This window comes from Solea solea, chromosome 10 (genome assembly GCF_958295425.1).
Source record: "Solea solea chromosome 10, fSolSol10.1, whole genome shotgun sequence".
Lineage (NCBI taxonomy): Eukaryota > Metazoa > Chordata > Actinopteri > Pleuronectiformes > Soleidae > Solea > Solea solea.
This window is the reverse complement of record NC_081143.1, coordinates 21,427,975-21,444,337: the sequence shown is the minus strand read 5'-3', so window position 1 is coordinate 21,444,337 and position 16,363 is coordinate 21,427,975. Positions and strand designations below refer to the sequence as shown.

Below are 16,363 nucleotides of genomic sequence, written 5' to 3'. Positions count from 1 at the left end.
TGTGTGTCGTCCCCCCCCCCCCATCTAATTGTTTTTCCAAAAAACAATAAATCCAGATCTGTATTTAGACCAACACCAACATCCAATCACTTCTTCCTTGGGTCATACATCTCCACAAATTTAATTGAAACAAAATCCATCCCTTTACTTTTGGAGTTATGCTGCTCACGGACAGACAATCATGGCCGGAAACATAACCTCACTGGCAGAGTAATAAGACATGAAAACAGAGATACAGGGTCAGGAATCCTCTGCGACATATTTTAATGAAATAAACTTGGTTGGAGTTGGTTGATAATATTCAGTGGATCCTCTGTGCCTACTATGTGTCCTCCTCGAGTGTCCTCCGCCTCCTCATCTCCCTCATTCATCAGGTCACACAGAGTGTCCACCAGGTCTTCCATCAAAGCATACACCTGCCAGATGGATTGATGTAAAGATAGGATATAGGCCACACACTGGAAATCTATCACTGGTACTTTTATTCTATCTCTTAGTGCACATCCATAAAACAGGAGTCAATCACAACAATCAGTGCAGAGGTGTCTAACTGGTGGCCCATTTTTTTTAATTAATCGATTTTTAATTGAAATATTTTAATAATCAGTTTGAGTGTTGTTTTTTCAATAATTACAGCAAGTTTCTGACTTTTCAGCTTCTTAAAGGTGAATATGTTCTGGTTTCCACTGTACAACAAGGAAATCAGTAAAACTGAATATTGTATTGTTATAACTTTAAGCTCATATTGCCCACAACAACATTCAGTAGATTATTGTGCTATCAATGTAACGTGACTTTGAGGCCATGAGTAGTGCTAAATAAATTACACGTATTCTTATTATTATTATTATTATTATAATAATATAATTATAAGCCAGTTTTATCACAGCCTGTTTCTTTTCAATAGTTCTAACTAATCTGTGAAGATTTGCATCTGATGGTTTAAATTAAATGTATTTAATTAAATTGTTTTAATCCCAACCTGAAATAACCACGGTGACATAATGACTCAAGGTTATAAACACACACGCAGAGACTTTATTGGAAAGATAATTAAAAGACTCACCTTTTTGTGCAAGAGCCTCGCGTAAATGTCCAACTTATCTGGCTCCACATCGGGAAGTGGCTGATCGATTCTCTCTGGATCAGTCAGCGAGACGGACTCTTTCCTTTGCTTTTCCTTGGTGAGCTTCCCCGCGTCATCTCTTCTTTTCCCCCTCTTTTTGCCCTCCTTTGTGCACAAGGAGCCACAGAAAACATGTTGACGAATGATCACATTACCAAAATGAGTTGGTGGGTGAGTGCTTGTGTAATGACTGAGTACCTCTTGCACAGCTGATGGTATGATAATGATATATAGTATTGCATGTGTGTGTGTGTGTGTGTGTCTCGCACAGATGGCTTAAATGAGTCCAGGTCCCATTAATTCACACCCTGGCCAGGGCACACATTTGGACATTTGGAGAGCAGGTGCCCATGTTCACACCATGTTCTGTTACCATGGTACTCTGTGAGTAATAGTCCGTACCTGACCTATGATTCACGCAGAACACGGAGGAGAAAATCACTCATCAAAGTATACACTGACACACTGACTCTTAATGGCTCAAAATGGTCACGTGGACGATTTTTAAGAGAGCGAGAGAGAGAGATTGAACTGTGTTCAGTGCCAAATTGACACCCACCAACATTGGTACATGTGGCAGACAAGTGAGCGACGGGACGCGGCATCACAACATCGCATCAGCTACGTCTGAATAACACTCACAGCATCCTCACTGAGTTAATGAACCAGTGGCAAGTGGTCTTGTAGATTCCTTGAAGATGTTTCACCTTTCATCCAAGAGGCTTCTTCTGCTACTCGACTGGGCTGGACTCCAAAAATCAAGAAGCCTCTCGGGTGAGTGGTGAAACGTCTTCACGAAATCTGCAGGAATACAATTGCCACTGATTGCCAATGACCTCTGGAGAACTATGACCTGGATGAATGAGAATGAACAACACAATATTAAAATGTGCATGTGTGAGCAGGACAATGCGTATAGTGGCACCATTAGATAAGGAGGGGAGCGTGGTGAGAAAAAACACAAATGGCCACATCATTTTGCCGCACAAATGGATTCTCTGTGAGAAAACACTCTGTGGACATTATTGTGTTTTTCATTTAGCGAGAAGACTGATTTTACTGTAACAGTACTGTTCTTTTTCTGCTGTAGCCCATCTGCTTCAAGTTTTCTGACATGCTGTATAAAGTAACAAGTGGTTGTTTTGAGTTACTGTTGACTCAAATCAGTCTGGCCATTGTCCCCTGACCTTTGGCATCAACAGGTCATTTTTTCTCTTCAACACTCTAGATGAAAGTATAGATCTGCAGTTTTTTTTAAAAACAAAATACTTCGACTAACCCATCTGACACCAACCTCCATGCCACATTTTAAGTTAAAAATAAACCCACTTTGCACTTCATTCATGACTGAGTAATTAAAAATGCTTGTGAATCTGCTGCCACTCAGTGGCAAAACATTTTACTGTTCTCTGTGTTGATGATTTTTTTTCCCTCACCTCCACTGATTTTTCAGTCATTGGTGACTTGGACTCTTCTTTGTTATCATCTTTCATTTTGGATCTGGACGCACTCCTTGCTGTTTTGGCGGCTGCTCCTCCCTTTTCCTCATGCTTCTCATCTTTGCTTGCGTCACCAGGCAAATCTGTGACTCAGTGACATCAGTAAACACCGTGACTTAAATGCCTCGTCTTTGATCTATGTTGGAGTAAAAGTGTGTGCATCTCACCGGCATCAGAGATCAAGGATTCATCCTTTTTATCCACCCCAGTTTCTCTTTCTGGGAGGCCCAGCAGGCTTCTGAGCCACATGGCTTCATCTGCCATCCTGTCCAGGAGTCCCACCCACAGCTGCTGCCTGCAGGGGGCACCACACACCACCACAACAGTGTTGAAAAGTGTTACTGCACAGACTGGGCAGGAGATGCTCCATGAATGTAACCCATGTGCGTATGCCTCACCCTATAACTGCCGCTGATAAATGGCTGCGTTTCAGTTCCGAGGGTTCGGAAAGCTCCAGGAGCAGAGAGTTGAGCTGGGCCAAGCCCTTTTCTCTGTTGATGGTGTCCTGAGGGGACTCTTGTTCAGGCAGAGACAGCACAACCTTAGGAATGGGAATGTGTTACCATCGCTGTATGAAATTGTATGAAATAATACTTCATGTGTTATTATGCACCACATTATTTCCTTTTCTACCTGCTGGAGAGAATCAACAGAAAGGTCCCAGGTGAGCTCTGGCTTCCCTTTTTGCCACAGTCTCTTCAGGTCCTCCACTGGCTGATAACGGTACTGCAACTGAAAAATAAACAAACATCACATTTATTCCACAGCTGGTTCAGAAACTACAAATCAAACTGGAACTCATGCAGAAAAAAAGGGTGCTTATCCTTCACCGCCTGCAAAGCTACTGTCCTGTCAACTTTGTTGTGACGCTGCACGTTCAACACTCTCATGAATGACGTTTATCACACATGCACTGAACATACACGGTTCACAAAGTGGAGGGGACCTCCGTACAATCGAGACAGAGTAGGCACCAGATTTCATTCATTCATGGACACTACCTCACATCTCTAAGCCTTGATAGCCCTCATGTTTGCACAAACTGTCCTCAGCCTTGAATGCGACATCTCTACCAGGGAAGTTAACTTGTTGTGTTTCACACTGTAAATGTTCTATGCACTGACGTCTGTCCAGGAAAAGCTTCCTACGTTTCCCTAAGGACCAACAAAGTATCAAAGTGTCAATTCATTTGTTTTAAATCAGTGGTGTCAAACTTAATAAAATAATAAAACTTTAATTCAGGGGCCACATACAGCACAATTTGATCTCAAGTGGGCTGGACAAGTAAAATAATAGCATAATAACCTATAAACAACAAGAACTTCAAATTTTTCTTCTTTTTTTTCAAATTATGAAGAATTTCAAATTTTTTGAGAAAAATTAGTTGCAATTTGAACAATAGTATACTTAAATTGACCATTTACCACACAGAGTTGTGCATTACAACTTACAGACCACAGGATCTGCAAAGGCACAAACATTTAGTCACAGGTGTCTGGAAGTGAAAAATATAGTCTTTCACATTATGATTAGATTCTAATCATTCGGTCATTCATCCTTTGGGCTGGATTGGACCTCTAGAGGGCCAGTTCCGTACGTTTGACACCCCTGTTTTAAATGGACTTGTTAACCCAGTTAAAGCTCCATTCCCATCACACTGCTGTGGAAACAGACTCATTTAGAGTATTGACGCTCAAAATATATGATTAGTTAATGACCTACCAAGAATATTGACCATAAAAAATATCATTTTGGAGTTTTAAATGAATGGGGGCTGAGATATAATTGAGGGTCAGAGAGGGGCAGCCACACACTGATGTTCATGCTCCCACCTATACACAACAACACAATAAATGGCTCATTTCACAGTGAATCAGATGCTGTGACTAGGGATTATACCAAACTATACGTGGACAAAGGGGTCGCACAAAAAAGAAAATGATCATGAAATTGGACACAATTATGGACGATGAGACATGTGCCATGTGACATGGCACATGAGAGCATTTTTCAAACTTCAGAGTCTAGAAAAAGAAAACACATCTTCACTGATGACTAAGTGTAAGTGGAATATTCCGTATGGATGCTGTGTTCCACTGATCGGAGTTACCTTGGGGTTTTTGTTAAGAAACCTTTCCTCTTCAGTGATGTAGAGCTCAGCAGGAGAGCTGGGTCTCTCAGGCGTGCGGACGCCGCGCAGCACGTCAGACACAATCGACTTACACACTTTGACCATCACTGTCTTCTCCAGCTTGGTCTGCTCATCGACAAAACAGACACGCAGGTGTGGGAAAAAAAGAAAAAGGAAACAGCGGTTTCTGCGAAACATGCTCGTTTAATTTGTGCATGTCAATATCAATGTTTCTCCCTCAGACACAAAGGTTATTTGTCAAACTACCTTGATAAAATGCCTTTGATCTGCAGTTTTGTCCTGGTAGAGAGACACTCCTCTCAACGTGACCCGCATTGAGGCTCCTTGAAGCAGCATGGGGTGAGTGTTGAGCTGCCATATTTCAGTTTCTATTCCTGGCTTCTCTGACTTGAATATAAAGGCCACACATAGGGTGTCACCAGGGAGAATCACACCTGGGTAGGAGGGGCAGGAACATAGAAAACAGAAAGGCACGTTGGGCACTGGGTGAAATTAATGACGCATTGACGCTCCTACAAAGAATGTGTGATGTAAGAGACTTTGGCAGCGGGTGTCTGACCATGTGTGCGTGTGTATACCAGAGGAGGAATTGAAGAGGAAGTGCAGCTGCTTTGTTTTTGATTGGAGAATATGAAAGCTGCGGGGCAGGGGAAGCCGCTGCCAGCTATAGAAGATGGCTGTGGAGCCTTCGTTGTTCATCTTCAGATGCGACGTGACGATTTCTCCTGTCACCGCCTCAAAGAATATCGTGGTGCTGATTCCCACTTCTCCCTGATCAATGAAAGGGAACAAGCAGATGAAACCGGCTTTCAAATCAGCTCAATAGAAGAGAATCAATATCAATATTTTTTTTTTTTTTTTTTTTAAAGGTAACCTATTCATGCTGATCAATTTCAGTGCGGATGATTTCTAATGTTTTTATTCCACAGTAAAAGCCTACTTAAGAAGGGACGGCGTCATCATGTTTCATTGTTCATGATGAATTTTCTTCAAAGTGGAAACAGGAAAAGCTTGTCTGACGTGTCTTGTGCACTACCAAAACAAGAGCCTACTGTGGAAATGTCATAAGACAAATTCAAAATAAGGAAAAGTCTATACCACAGGCTTGCTCTCTCTTTGAAATGCATCAACTCACTGTAAAGGCCAGTGTGTACCTGTCTTGTGGCAGAGTTTCCAGTCCAGGGAGCGAGATGACCACAGAACCTCAGAGCAGGAATGCGCACAACTGACTGAGCCTCGTCATTCTCTGGGTCCCTGTGATGGAAAGTGAGAGAAAAACCACTCTGAATAAACTGTGTGTGTTTGTTTAGATGATGCTGTTTTGAGTGAAAACATCTGAATGGACACAGGAGGAAAACAGAAAATACTGTATTATCTCCATGGTTGTGACGTGGTCGTCACAAAATCAGCATAAACCCATAAATGTTAATGGCAGCAGTTGTTCTGCACGACAGGGCTTAGAGGTCACAAAATGGTGTCTTATTACATCAACTGGATGTCATTTAATGTGTCTGTGCCACCATATACAGTCGTCATAGCAAAAAAGGGCCACTTCACCCCCCCCCCCCCCAAAAAAAAATACAGGTTTTTTTTACTAATTTCCAGGGATAAATGTGTTATTTGATCACCAAGTCTCATTCCTACAAAAAACAATAAAATTGACAAAAGTCGACGTCAAAGTCACTTCCTTCAGAGAAAATAAAAGCCTTGCACTGCTCTTCACTGTGTTTCTGTCTAGTTTTATGAGTAAAAGATCTGTAAAAAGAGGGAAAAAATGGACCATATTCAAGCTACTAATGAGAACCAATCATGGGGTTTGGTTTGACCCTTTTGTTATTTCCATTATTGTTTGAATATAGTATGTAGCAGCAGATTCATTAATACGACACTCTTGATTTAGTCAGTTAGTCCAAGGAAGGACAAAATAATAAAAAACCTTACAGGTTGTCTTCCTTCTCTGTCTCCTCCTCCTCTTGCTCCAGCTCCTTCTCCGCTTCCTTCTCCACTAAGGGACTACGGCACACTGTGACAAATGTGAATGGCTTGCCAGAGCCTATCACCTGCAGTGCGCTGATGTCCTGAAACGAGAGTGACACAGAGTCGTGATTTTCAAGCTGTATCCATTTTGTCGCCATTGTTAAAAAAAGCAACGCCAGGCATATACTCTTCAGTCTAGTGTCAATAGGGTTGTGTCTCCTCTCTCCACTCACATGCAGAAGGTACAGACACAGAAGACAAAATCAGGTGTCTGAGGACAGGACAAGGTGTCGGGGGACACATTGTTCAGTGATCAAGAGCAAAATTCAAGCTTACAAAAGGTGCATGTACTCTGTACTCCTTTAAGCTCAACTCAAGTGTTTGAGTGGAACATTTACATGTGTCCTGCACATTATTGGGATTCTGTGTGCAGAGCTCTACCAGAATATCAGTGAAAAGGCATTTTTCACAGAGGCATAGTGACATGTCCGAGTAGGAAAAGTACCACTAGAAATCATAATATCTATTTAGGAACTGCTGTTGTTGCTCTGACTATATCTTGAAAGGACCGTTAAACCTCGCTTTTTTCCCATGGCCATGTTAAAACGTACATACAGAGGCTATATGAATGCGCAATATATAGTGTCTTACATCCTTATTTTTTTCAGCACAACCTATAGGCAATCTGAAATTTGTCACATTTCAAAGTTTGGCCCCTTTCTATGAACAAAACTAGAAGAAAAAAAAGGTCTATTTTGTGACACAATTATCACTAATCTCACTTAAAAAAAAAAAAAGGCAGCATAAAATGAATCATAATTTTGACTCAACAACACATAAGAAGACGAAAAAACACATTTTGTAAAGCCTAAAGATGTGACCTATAAACACACACCTAGGATGTCCATATAAAATGTATTATTATATATTATATTATGTTATATTATTATTATATTATATATATTATTATTATTCCCACTGCAATTTACCAGAGCATGTCAGCTGCTTTTTTCCATTACTATATTTAAACGTTCGGTATATACAGAGGGTAAAAGAATATATGTCCAAAATAGAGGGTTCAAAGTTCACTTGGCTCCTTTTATGAACAAAAAGAAAAGAAAAACTAAGAAGTAAAGTAAAAATAAGAACACACACATTTTTTAAATCCTGAATATATGACCTATAAACACACACCCCTAGGATGTCCATATAAGGAGTTGTGTATTATTCCCAAGGCAATTTACCAAGGGTGCACCTGTGGCACAGATCGGTGCCACGTGAGCACTAAGGGTTAAGGTAGTAAAGCTTCATCCTGTGGTCGACATGCTTAAAAGTCCAGTGTGTGACATTTAGGAGGGTTTACTTCAATAAACTGATTACCTTACCTCACAATAAGCCTGTTATAATGTATGTACTGTAGTAAATAGCATTTTTACACCAGCGTGAATGAACAAACTATAGCCACAGCGTGCTTTCACATTGGAAGTTCACTCGTCAGACAAAGAAGAACAGCATCTTTTCTGGTATGTGAAGGCCACTGCAGTTCTCTGATGCGCTTCGGGAAGGGATGGGTGAGGACAATCTGCAAACTCACTCCTGAGATGTAACACATTTTTTACACACTGGCCCTTTTAATATACACATAACTCCACAGACGTAACTCTTTGTGTCAATAAGGTTTACTGAAAACCATATTCTTTACGTAACTTAAATATCAAACGTGCATGTGCAGAATGTTCTAATCAGAAGTCTCAAATGGATTGCAGCTATATTTGTCGTGTAGAAATGGCTCCTATAAGAGACACATAGGACTTTCCAACGAGGACACTCGGATCTCTGTGACAGTGACGGGTCAGAATGTGTGAGGGCAATAAATGACGGCACCAGTCCAATCGACTGTCCTCACACCTATGGTGCCATTCACGCTCCTCTAACACTGAAAGAATGAAACTAAAACTGAAAGAGCTTTTTGTTTACAGACGACAGTCGACTTGTGGCTGATAAGAACCAGCCAGGAAGTAAATAGAGGTAATTACATCATCGTTTCCAAGGGTCTAAAACACAGCCACTACAACGGAGCAAGCAACATTCATTAACTTCTCTCTAGACTTCTTGAAAACACCCGGGCAGTCAAGTTTCCAGGCACATCTAGAGCAGAATAGATGTCATTTTAAACAAAAACTGAGTAGTATGGATGTAACCCGGCAGATTCTCAATGCTTTCTCTTCTCTCTCCCTTTCAAGAGCCCCACTCTGAGCACATTGTCCTTTCTCTCTTTTTGCACATATGTCACAATAAGCCAGCTACTGACAGGACGATCTGTCTCTGTCTGTGTGTTTGTCAGAAGGTACTTCTGCTCCAAAAGCATCACATCACGACAGAGCACACCACAACATCGTTCTCTCATGTCACTGGCGTGGGTGTGTGTGTGTGTGTGCATGAATGAATGTGTGTGTGTTTGTTACCTCTCTGGTTTGTTTAGGTTGTCCAGATAAATGAAAATCAATGCAGTGTCCTCAGAGGAACAGCTGCACAAAATGTGTGCCAGAAAGAGGAAGATAAAAGTAAAGTCATTGGAATACACCTTTTCATCACCAAAACATCAATTATTTAGGACCAAATGGGAACTGGCTGTGCAAAGAAGTGCACATCTGTGTTTATGTTTGTGTATTCTTTGTGCCTCTGCTAATGTAGTCATTGTGATTCAGAGACAACCTAAAGGCACTTGTGCCCCACGCTCTGGACACGCGCTGCATATTTTCATAATTGTACCTTCTCCGTGTCAGCGTGCATCATTCATTCGTCTCATTACGCTTGCATGCACTGAATTTACATTTTGCAGGCAACACAATGCGAGCGTAAGAACAGTTTTTATCGTGTTTGTGTATTGATAGCGTACATACACATGAACACATGAACACACACCCCCATACACAAGCCCTCATGTGTTTGTGAGGGCGTGAGTGTACGTGAGGGTGTCTGCCCCACTCGTGTTCTGCAGTATGTTCCCTGTAGAGACAAACCTAGGACAGCTTGCCCAGAGCTGGATGATCACAGGCTGTGAGTGATTATAAGCAGCGCTAGTAGCTGCAGCAGCAAGAGACAGAGTGTCCTGTGGGTGTGAGCAGCTTCAGTGGGCTCAGAGGTTTGGACAACGAATGGTCCAGTAATGAAGCTGTGTCTGTGTGTGTGCTAAAACAAAAGGGGCACAACATTTCATCGAGATCAGTCAAAAGGATTCCAAAGAAAGAACCCATAAATCTGCTTGAACTCATGGAAGAAAAGATGATACTGATGAAATCTCGTTACCCTATGTGGGCACTTCACCAACAAGGACAGCTTATAGCTAATATTGCATATATTTACATGGCCAGTTGTATGTAGGCTAATTATTCAAAAGATGCATGTTTGCTGAGGTCCGACAGAGCAGTTTGACTTTAAAGTCCTATTTATAACGGTTTGTAGCATAAACTTAATTCTTCATCTGTGTAACAAATATTGTTCTCCCCGAAAAAGAAGAAACAAACAACCCAAACACGACTCCCCAGCTATAATGCTATTGCTGATTTTTACTTACATTATTACAGACTGTGTGTAGTGAACCATGCGATATGTAGGATTTTTGCCTTGTATCAGATTTTGCATTTTTATCTGTCCGATATTCGATCCAGTGATTTTGACCGTGTCGGATTTATACTGATACTGACCGATACCGATTCTCAATCGTTTTTTTTTCAGAGAAACACTAAGGACATTCAAGGCAATACTTTTGAGGTCATTCTGATGTTAACATTTGACAGTTGAAAGTTAAATGAAATGTGCATTACTGGCTTTTTCATGTCCGTGTCCTGTAGAAACTGCCCCAGCTCCTGGTACTGTTGCTGGAGGTAAGAGCCCTGCCCCCAAGGGCGAGAGCCTGGACGCAGAGTCCCAGCTCCTACGGGATGAAAGTGTTCACACAGAAAGTATACAGTCAGTCTTACAGCCTAAATGCAAATGTGTGTGTGTGTGTGTGTATTTGATTATGATCTCAATGTGACTTCCTAGTTACGACAGAGTATTCGGGCCACATTGATATATACATATATATATATATATATTCTAACCTGATTCCTGGCAGATGCTGCTTGGTTGTCCTACATGTGTGACAGGTTCACGTCTGCCCTGCTCTGTCCGAGTCAGAGTGGCCGAGATGCCGCTCATTTCATCCCCATAGTGCTGGGGTACACTCCAAAACTCACTACCCACACGGTAACCCTAGGACATTCAGAGGCCACGGAGAGAATGGAAACATTTCTTTAGTGCTTTTGAGGATTGGAGAATTACAGTGTAACGTGAGTCTGAGAGATGGATCGCGGTCTTACATATCCAGAGTGGATGAATGGCTTGACTTGGTTCAGAAACTCTCTCTGCTCTTGAATTTCTCTGTAGTGGTTTGTTTGGTTCATTATTAAAGTCTCGGCCGGTTTGTTGAGCAAACCTTGAAAAAAAACAACAACATATAAACAAGACAGTGATGGAGACTGATTTTTTTTAAAAAAAAAGAAGCATTTTCCTCATATTCATAAATAAAAATCGCAATCACGACACAGATGTGATCTCTGTTGCTGTACTCTTTAATCGGCTCACCCGATAAGTAGTACTGCTGTCGCCGGCGCTGCATCATGTGTGCATGCCAGTTCTGGAGGGCGTTGCTCTGCATGTTTCTCTGGTCTGAAGAGGCCTCACACCCACTCTCCACAGCCTCCCAGCGATGCCTCCTACATGGAGGATCGCTCGGAGAATTCGGTATGCGCTTCACAAACTGGATGGTGGAGAGATGGGTTGGACAGTGGACGTGTTCACAGAAGCCGAGAGGAAGCGCCGCAGTTGTAAATCATCAAAACTAATGATGGCTGAGTTCCATTCAGCTTCCCCAGATTCAGGGTGCATGTGTCACACTGTCTTGACTTGCATGTATTGCATAATGTGATCAGGGACATTTGTGCTTTTCCTGATAAAAAAAAAAAAACATGTCCAAATGGCTGCTGTGCAATGTGTTTTATAAATGTACCTCTGTGTCCCCTTTGGCCTCCAGATAACTCCTGAAATCATCCAAACTGCCAAGGACGCTGTGTGGAAGTACCATTCCTTTGTCATCAAACCGAACACCTACCGGGTACAAAGAAACATATACTTTAAGATCCAGAATTATGACCAGCATGACAGCTATTTTTAAATTTAAAATAAAAAAGACATTTCGGTGGGTACTACACAGCGTGCTGTCGTCTACGAAAGCATATTAATACATGTTTACACTGGATACTTGTTTATCTGTTCTCCTGTCATTTTTCTCTTTTTTGCAACACTGCAAAACGTACCTGAACAGCCCAGAGGCTGAGAGTCAGGGTCCACATTCAGTGGATGAATCTTATCCTCACATGCCATGACCACTGGGATTTGATGGTCTTTCAGTGGCTTTGGGACATGAAACTGAGGTGTCGTTACAATTACTTGAAAAAGACTCAAGTGTCACTCACTGTATAATATTTAATATATCATTTTTATTTATTTTTTTACCTAATAGTAAATGCTACTTTATTGAGGTCCTCTGGATGAGTGGACAAAGCCTGGACATCCCCAAAATAATAAAGGAGAGTTGATGAACTGGTGTCCGTCAGGGCTGGAGAGCGTCTTGTTCTCTGGAAGAGAGGCAAGAAAAGGACACCAGTGTAGGAATGATCTGCCAACAATCTCTATACACACACAGTATATAATGAGTCGTGTGGTATGTTAGTGATTGGCTAAATTTAAAAGAGGTAACATTTCAATGTCCAGAGTGTGTGTCAGTGGTCGAACACACACAAAGACAAAGCCATTAGCCTGGAACACTTATGTAATTTTCTTAATTTGTTTTCATCCGACTGTGCCTGATCATCGTTTCCATGGCCACGGCAGCAAGTACTAGTCCTTTTACTTATGTAAATGTTTCTTCCTCCACAGAGGCAATAAATGACCTTGATCGTTCAAAATCAAAAGATACTGACTGGTTGTTTTGGCTGTAATTTGGTATGTTCCTCTCTCACATCACACCAACACACGCCCACATAGACTCATTGCTTCCAACACTAAGAACCACTAAATTAATGGCAGAATGTATTTGACTACATTCATCCAAGAGCAGTCGCACTTTAATTTCCATTGCATGCTGTTGTATAAAATGATAGTCATCAGATAACAATTTACTTTAATATAAATTTGTAGGTTTTTCTATATTTGGGTACTTTTTCTAAAGCATATTTGTGATGTATTTCAGTGAACACTACACATGCATAGTACACAGTGTCTCACACACTTGTATAAAGTACATAAAAGGGATACTTGAGTAAAAGTATCTTACAAGGAATATGACTTTGGTAGAAGTTGAAGTTACCTTTAAAAAAATATCTTAATATAACTTAAGTAAAAGTCTTTAAGTATATGATATTTACTGTACTTAAGTATCAGTGGTAGTTTTTTTCTAAATTTCAAACCTGTAGTATAAAGCAGCTCATCAAGACTAGAAAAGGTCTATAATTACTGACCAGTACAAACTCTTCCTCTTCTGATTTTATTTGGTAGTTTTAACGAGTGACAAAGACAGTTAGAGGAAATGTAGTGGAGTAAAAGTAAAAGTTGCTAAACATATAAACAACTAAGTAACTTACAGATATTATGTGCATTTTGTACTTGTATAGCCTCCACCTGAAAGCACATTTTTAATACGTTTCTCAGAAAGCTACACTTACAGGGAACAGGTAGAGTGAAACATCTGAAACAATGAGATTCAGTTAAGAGGAAACACAGACAGACAGACAGACAGACAGACAGACAGGTTGCAGCTGACCTGATTCTCTTAACTCTCTCTTCTCGCTCATTTGGGTTTAAGAAGTCAAGGGTGTTGAGTTAGCATTGCTAATCAAGCTAGCCTACAGCCACAGTCTCCTTATGTTTCGTCTGACGCGTAACCATGGCAGCGGACCAAACCATGGCGTTACACAACGACGGACCCCCAGCCTGCAGTTTCTTCTTCCCGCCTGCCTGCTGCGCATTAATCAGTCGGGCTGCAACGATGAATCGAATATCAATCATCACTAAATTAATCATCAACTATTGTAATAATCGATGTATCGGTTTGAGTGTTTTTTTTTCCAATAATTAAAACAAGCTTTCTATTTTTTTCAGCTTCTTAAATGTGAATATTTTCTGGTTTCTTTGCTCCATTTGACAAAGAAATCATTCAAACTGAATAATTTTGGATTGTGGACAAAATAAGACATTCAAGAATAGACTCATTTCCAGGTTTGGGAAAACATTTTTAACATTTTCTGCCATTTTACGGACCAAAACCATCCGTCCATCCTTCCATCCAGTTCATGATTAATCGAGAAAATCGATAATCGAGATATTAATCATTATGAGAATAATCGTTAGATGCAGCTCTATTAATCCATAAACTATCAACAAAACAGCATTATGACCAAGCAAAAAGAAAAATATTTACTATAGTGTAGTAGTATGTGATTATTTGTTTACATACATGTACATTTATACTGTGATAACAATAACATTACCAATCGTCACTGAAGGCTATATCACAACTGCTATTTTGATACTTATTAGTATAAGTTGTTTTAAGTATTAAAAAGAAAGTATTACTATATTATTATTATTTAATTATTATTATTATCATTAGTGTTATTATTATAATAATATTATTAGTGTTATTATTATTATTATTATTACGCAAAATCATCACTGGGGCCTCAGAAACTTGGAGTAAGAGGCTCATTTGTGGCTTAAGTTTCCACAAAACACTGTGTTCTCTCACAGGACACAACAACCGCCTCTGTCAGTTAGAATGACGCGGGTGGTCGGTTGAGGAGAACCTGTATAAAAGGCAGCTGACAACAGCCTCCGAGCCAAACACAAGCTTGTGCAGGTCCACGAAACGTCAGCCCACGGACTCTGCCTCTGCCCACTGTGTTCGCGTCACCACAGGCAAAAACGATGGAAATGGGCAGCCTCTCCACCGGCGCACAGACTACCCCAACCCCTGTTACGCACCAGCTCAACTGCTCCACCATAGATGCTTATTCCCAGTTTCATGTTAATATGGACGGGCAGAGCGCCGGGTCCTCCAAAATCTTAATGGCTTACAAAAACGCATCACAGCACCTGAATTCGTCGGGGATTAAAGCTGGTTTGGGGATAATCAAAGCGGCCACGTCTCAATGGAAACAAGACAAGAAGACGCGTTCAGGACCACCCGTGAGGCAACTGTCTACTGCCAGCAGCAGTCATCACTGCAAAAAATCTCCACTGGATCACTTGGCAGCTCTGGTTCTACATGGTCAGAGTCGGCACCACCAGATTGGACAAGAGCATCGACAAGACGCTCTTTACTCCACCAAGCCCCAGAACTGTAAGCGCATAGTGGTTCTTGGTGCGCCCCGGGTCGGCAAGACCTCCATCCTGAGACGGTACCTCCGGGATGGATTTGTGGAGGAGTACTCTCCCACCACTGAGGATTTCCTCAGAAAACTGTTTCGCATCCGCGGCGAGACCTACCAAATTGACGTCCTGGACGCGTCCAGAGAAAGGGACTTCCCAGCCAAGCGGCGGCTGTCAATCCTCACTGGTGCGTATTCGCCTCTGTCCTACAACAAAACTATGAATTGCTTTTTAGTTTTTATATGTTCAGAACAGAAGATCGAGAGGTGTTAGGTGTGTGCGTAAAGGCGCGTTTGGATAATGTATGCATACACATTTGCTTGATGAAATAACTGATTTTTTTTTTCTGCAGGGGATATTTTTCTTCTGGTATTCAGTCTAGATGACCGGAGCTCTTTCGAAGAGGTGTGCGTCCTACGACGGGAGATCCTGGCTGCTAAATCCAAACTCACCAAAACAACTGTGCCAGAGATGTGTCCACAGCCACAGGTTCCACTGTTGGTCTGCGCCAATAAGGTGGACCTCCCGGAGTCTGAGAGACAAATATCAAAGGCAGAGGTGCTCCAAACCCTCGGTGATGAATGTGCCTATTTTGAAACGTCTGCAAAGGACAGCATTAATCTAGAGACAGTATTCGAGGCTTTGGCAAAGCGAGGCGGACTTCCGACAGAAACCGGCCCGTCTCAACACAGAAAAGTGTCCCTGCGTTCGTACCAGGCAATGCGGACCGGCCGTGTGGCAGGGAGGGGGAGCCAGGCGCCTGGTCCATGCGGCGTCCTGTACCCACTTGCGCGCCGGCCGAGTTTTAGCACCGATCTCCGACAAGTGATTGGACCACACACGGCAATGAAGCCGGTCAAAGCTCTGGACAAATGTCCGATTCAGTGAGAGGAAAATGAGAGATACAAGAAAGCAGCAACGGTTACAGTTACAATGTATAATAGTGTGCTCTTGAGATTATTTAAAAAATAAAAACTTAAAAGTGTAATTGCCTACTGCGTTAATTATCTATCTATCTATCTATCTATCTATCTATCTATACATCTATACATCTATACATCTATACATCAACACGTACAGGTGGGAGGATGTTGAGTCAGAAAACTGAGTATTGGATCACAGTTTCCATAAAACAGC

At 41.5% G+C, this 16,363-nt stretch overlaps 2 protein-coding genes across 2 annotated transcripts; one reads left to right on the top strand and one right to left on the bottom strand.

The window, feature by feature from the left end:
• Positions 1-151: 151 nt before the first annotated feature.
• LOC131467300 (MYCBP-associated protein-like) lies at positions 152-13,796 on the bottom strand. Its single transcript, XM_058641120.1, has 19 exons — positions 13,620-13,796; positions 12,314-12,435; positions 12,115-12,211; positions 11,808-11,905; positions 11,384-11,558; positions 11,119-11,234; positions 10,861-11,011; positions 10,582-10,691; positions 6,719-6,855; positions 5,932-6,031; positions 5,356-5,548; positions 5,024-5,211; positions 4,736-4,882; positions 3,259-3,357; positions 3,024-3,166; positions 2,793-2,920; positions 2,563-2,708; positions 1,067-1,231; positions 152-416 (listed from the first exon to the last, which is right to left on the bottom strand). The coding sequence occupies exons 3-19, from the start codon at positions 12,179-12,181 to the stop codon at positions 264-266; spliced, it is 2,316 nt and encodes a 771-aa protein (XP_058497103.1). The 5' UTR covers positions 12,182-12,211; positions 12,314-12,435; positions 13,620-13,796; the 3' UTR covers positions 152-263.
• Positions 13,797-14,644: 848 nt separating this feature from the next.
• On the top strand, positions 14,645-16,160 carry rasd2b (RASD family member 2b). Its single transcript, XM_058641122.1, has 2 exons — positions 14,645-15,413; positions 15,579-16,160. The coding sequence occupies exons 1-2, from the start codon at positions 14,783-14,785 to the stop codon at positions 16,112-16,114; spliced, it is 1,167 nt and encodes a 388-aa protein (XP_058497105.1). The 5' UTR covers positions 14,645-14,782; the 3' UTR covers positions 16,115-16,160.
• The last annotated feature ends 203 nt before the right edge of the window (positions 16,161-16,363 follow it).

What these genes read in the sequence shown, in the direction of transcription:
- LOC131467300 (XM_058641120.1), bottom strand. Translation starts at nt 12,181, where the DNA reads ATGGCATGTGAGGATAAGATTCATCCACTGAATGTGGACCCTGACTCT. An exon ending in ACACGGACATGAAAAAGCCA is followed by an intron (nt 6,856 to 10,581) that starts GTAATGCACATT and finishes CTCTCGTTTCAG; the next exon opens with GACATCAGCGCACTGCAGGT. An exon ending in CGAGGCTCTTGCACAAAAAG is followed by an intron (nt 417 to 1,066) that starts GTGAGTCTTTTA and finishes TCCATCTGGCAG; the next exon opens with GTGTATGCTTTGATGGAAGA.
- rasd2b (XM_058641122.1), top strand. Translation starts at nt 14,783, where the DNA reads ATGGAAATGGGCAGCCTCTCCACCGGCGCACAGACTACCCCAACCCCT. An exon ending in GCGGCTGTCAATCCTCACTG is followed by an intron (nt 15,414 to 15,578) that starts GTGCGTATTCGC and finishes TTTTTTCTGCAG; the next exon opens with GGGATATTTTTCTTCTGGTA.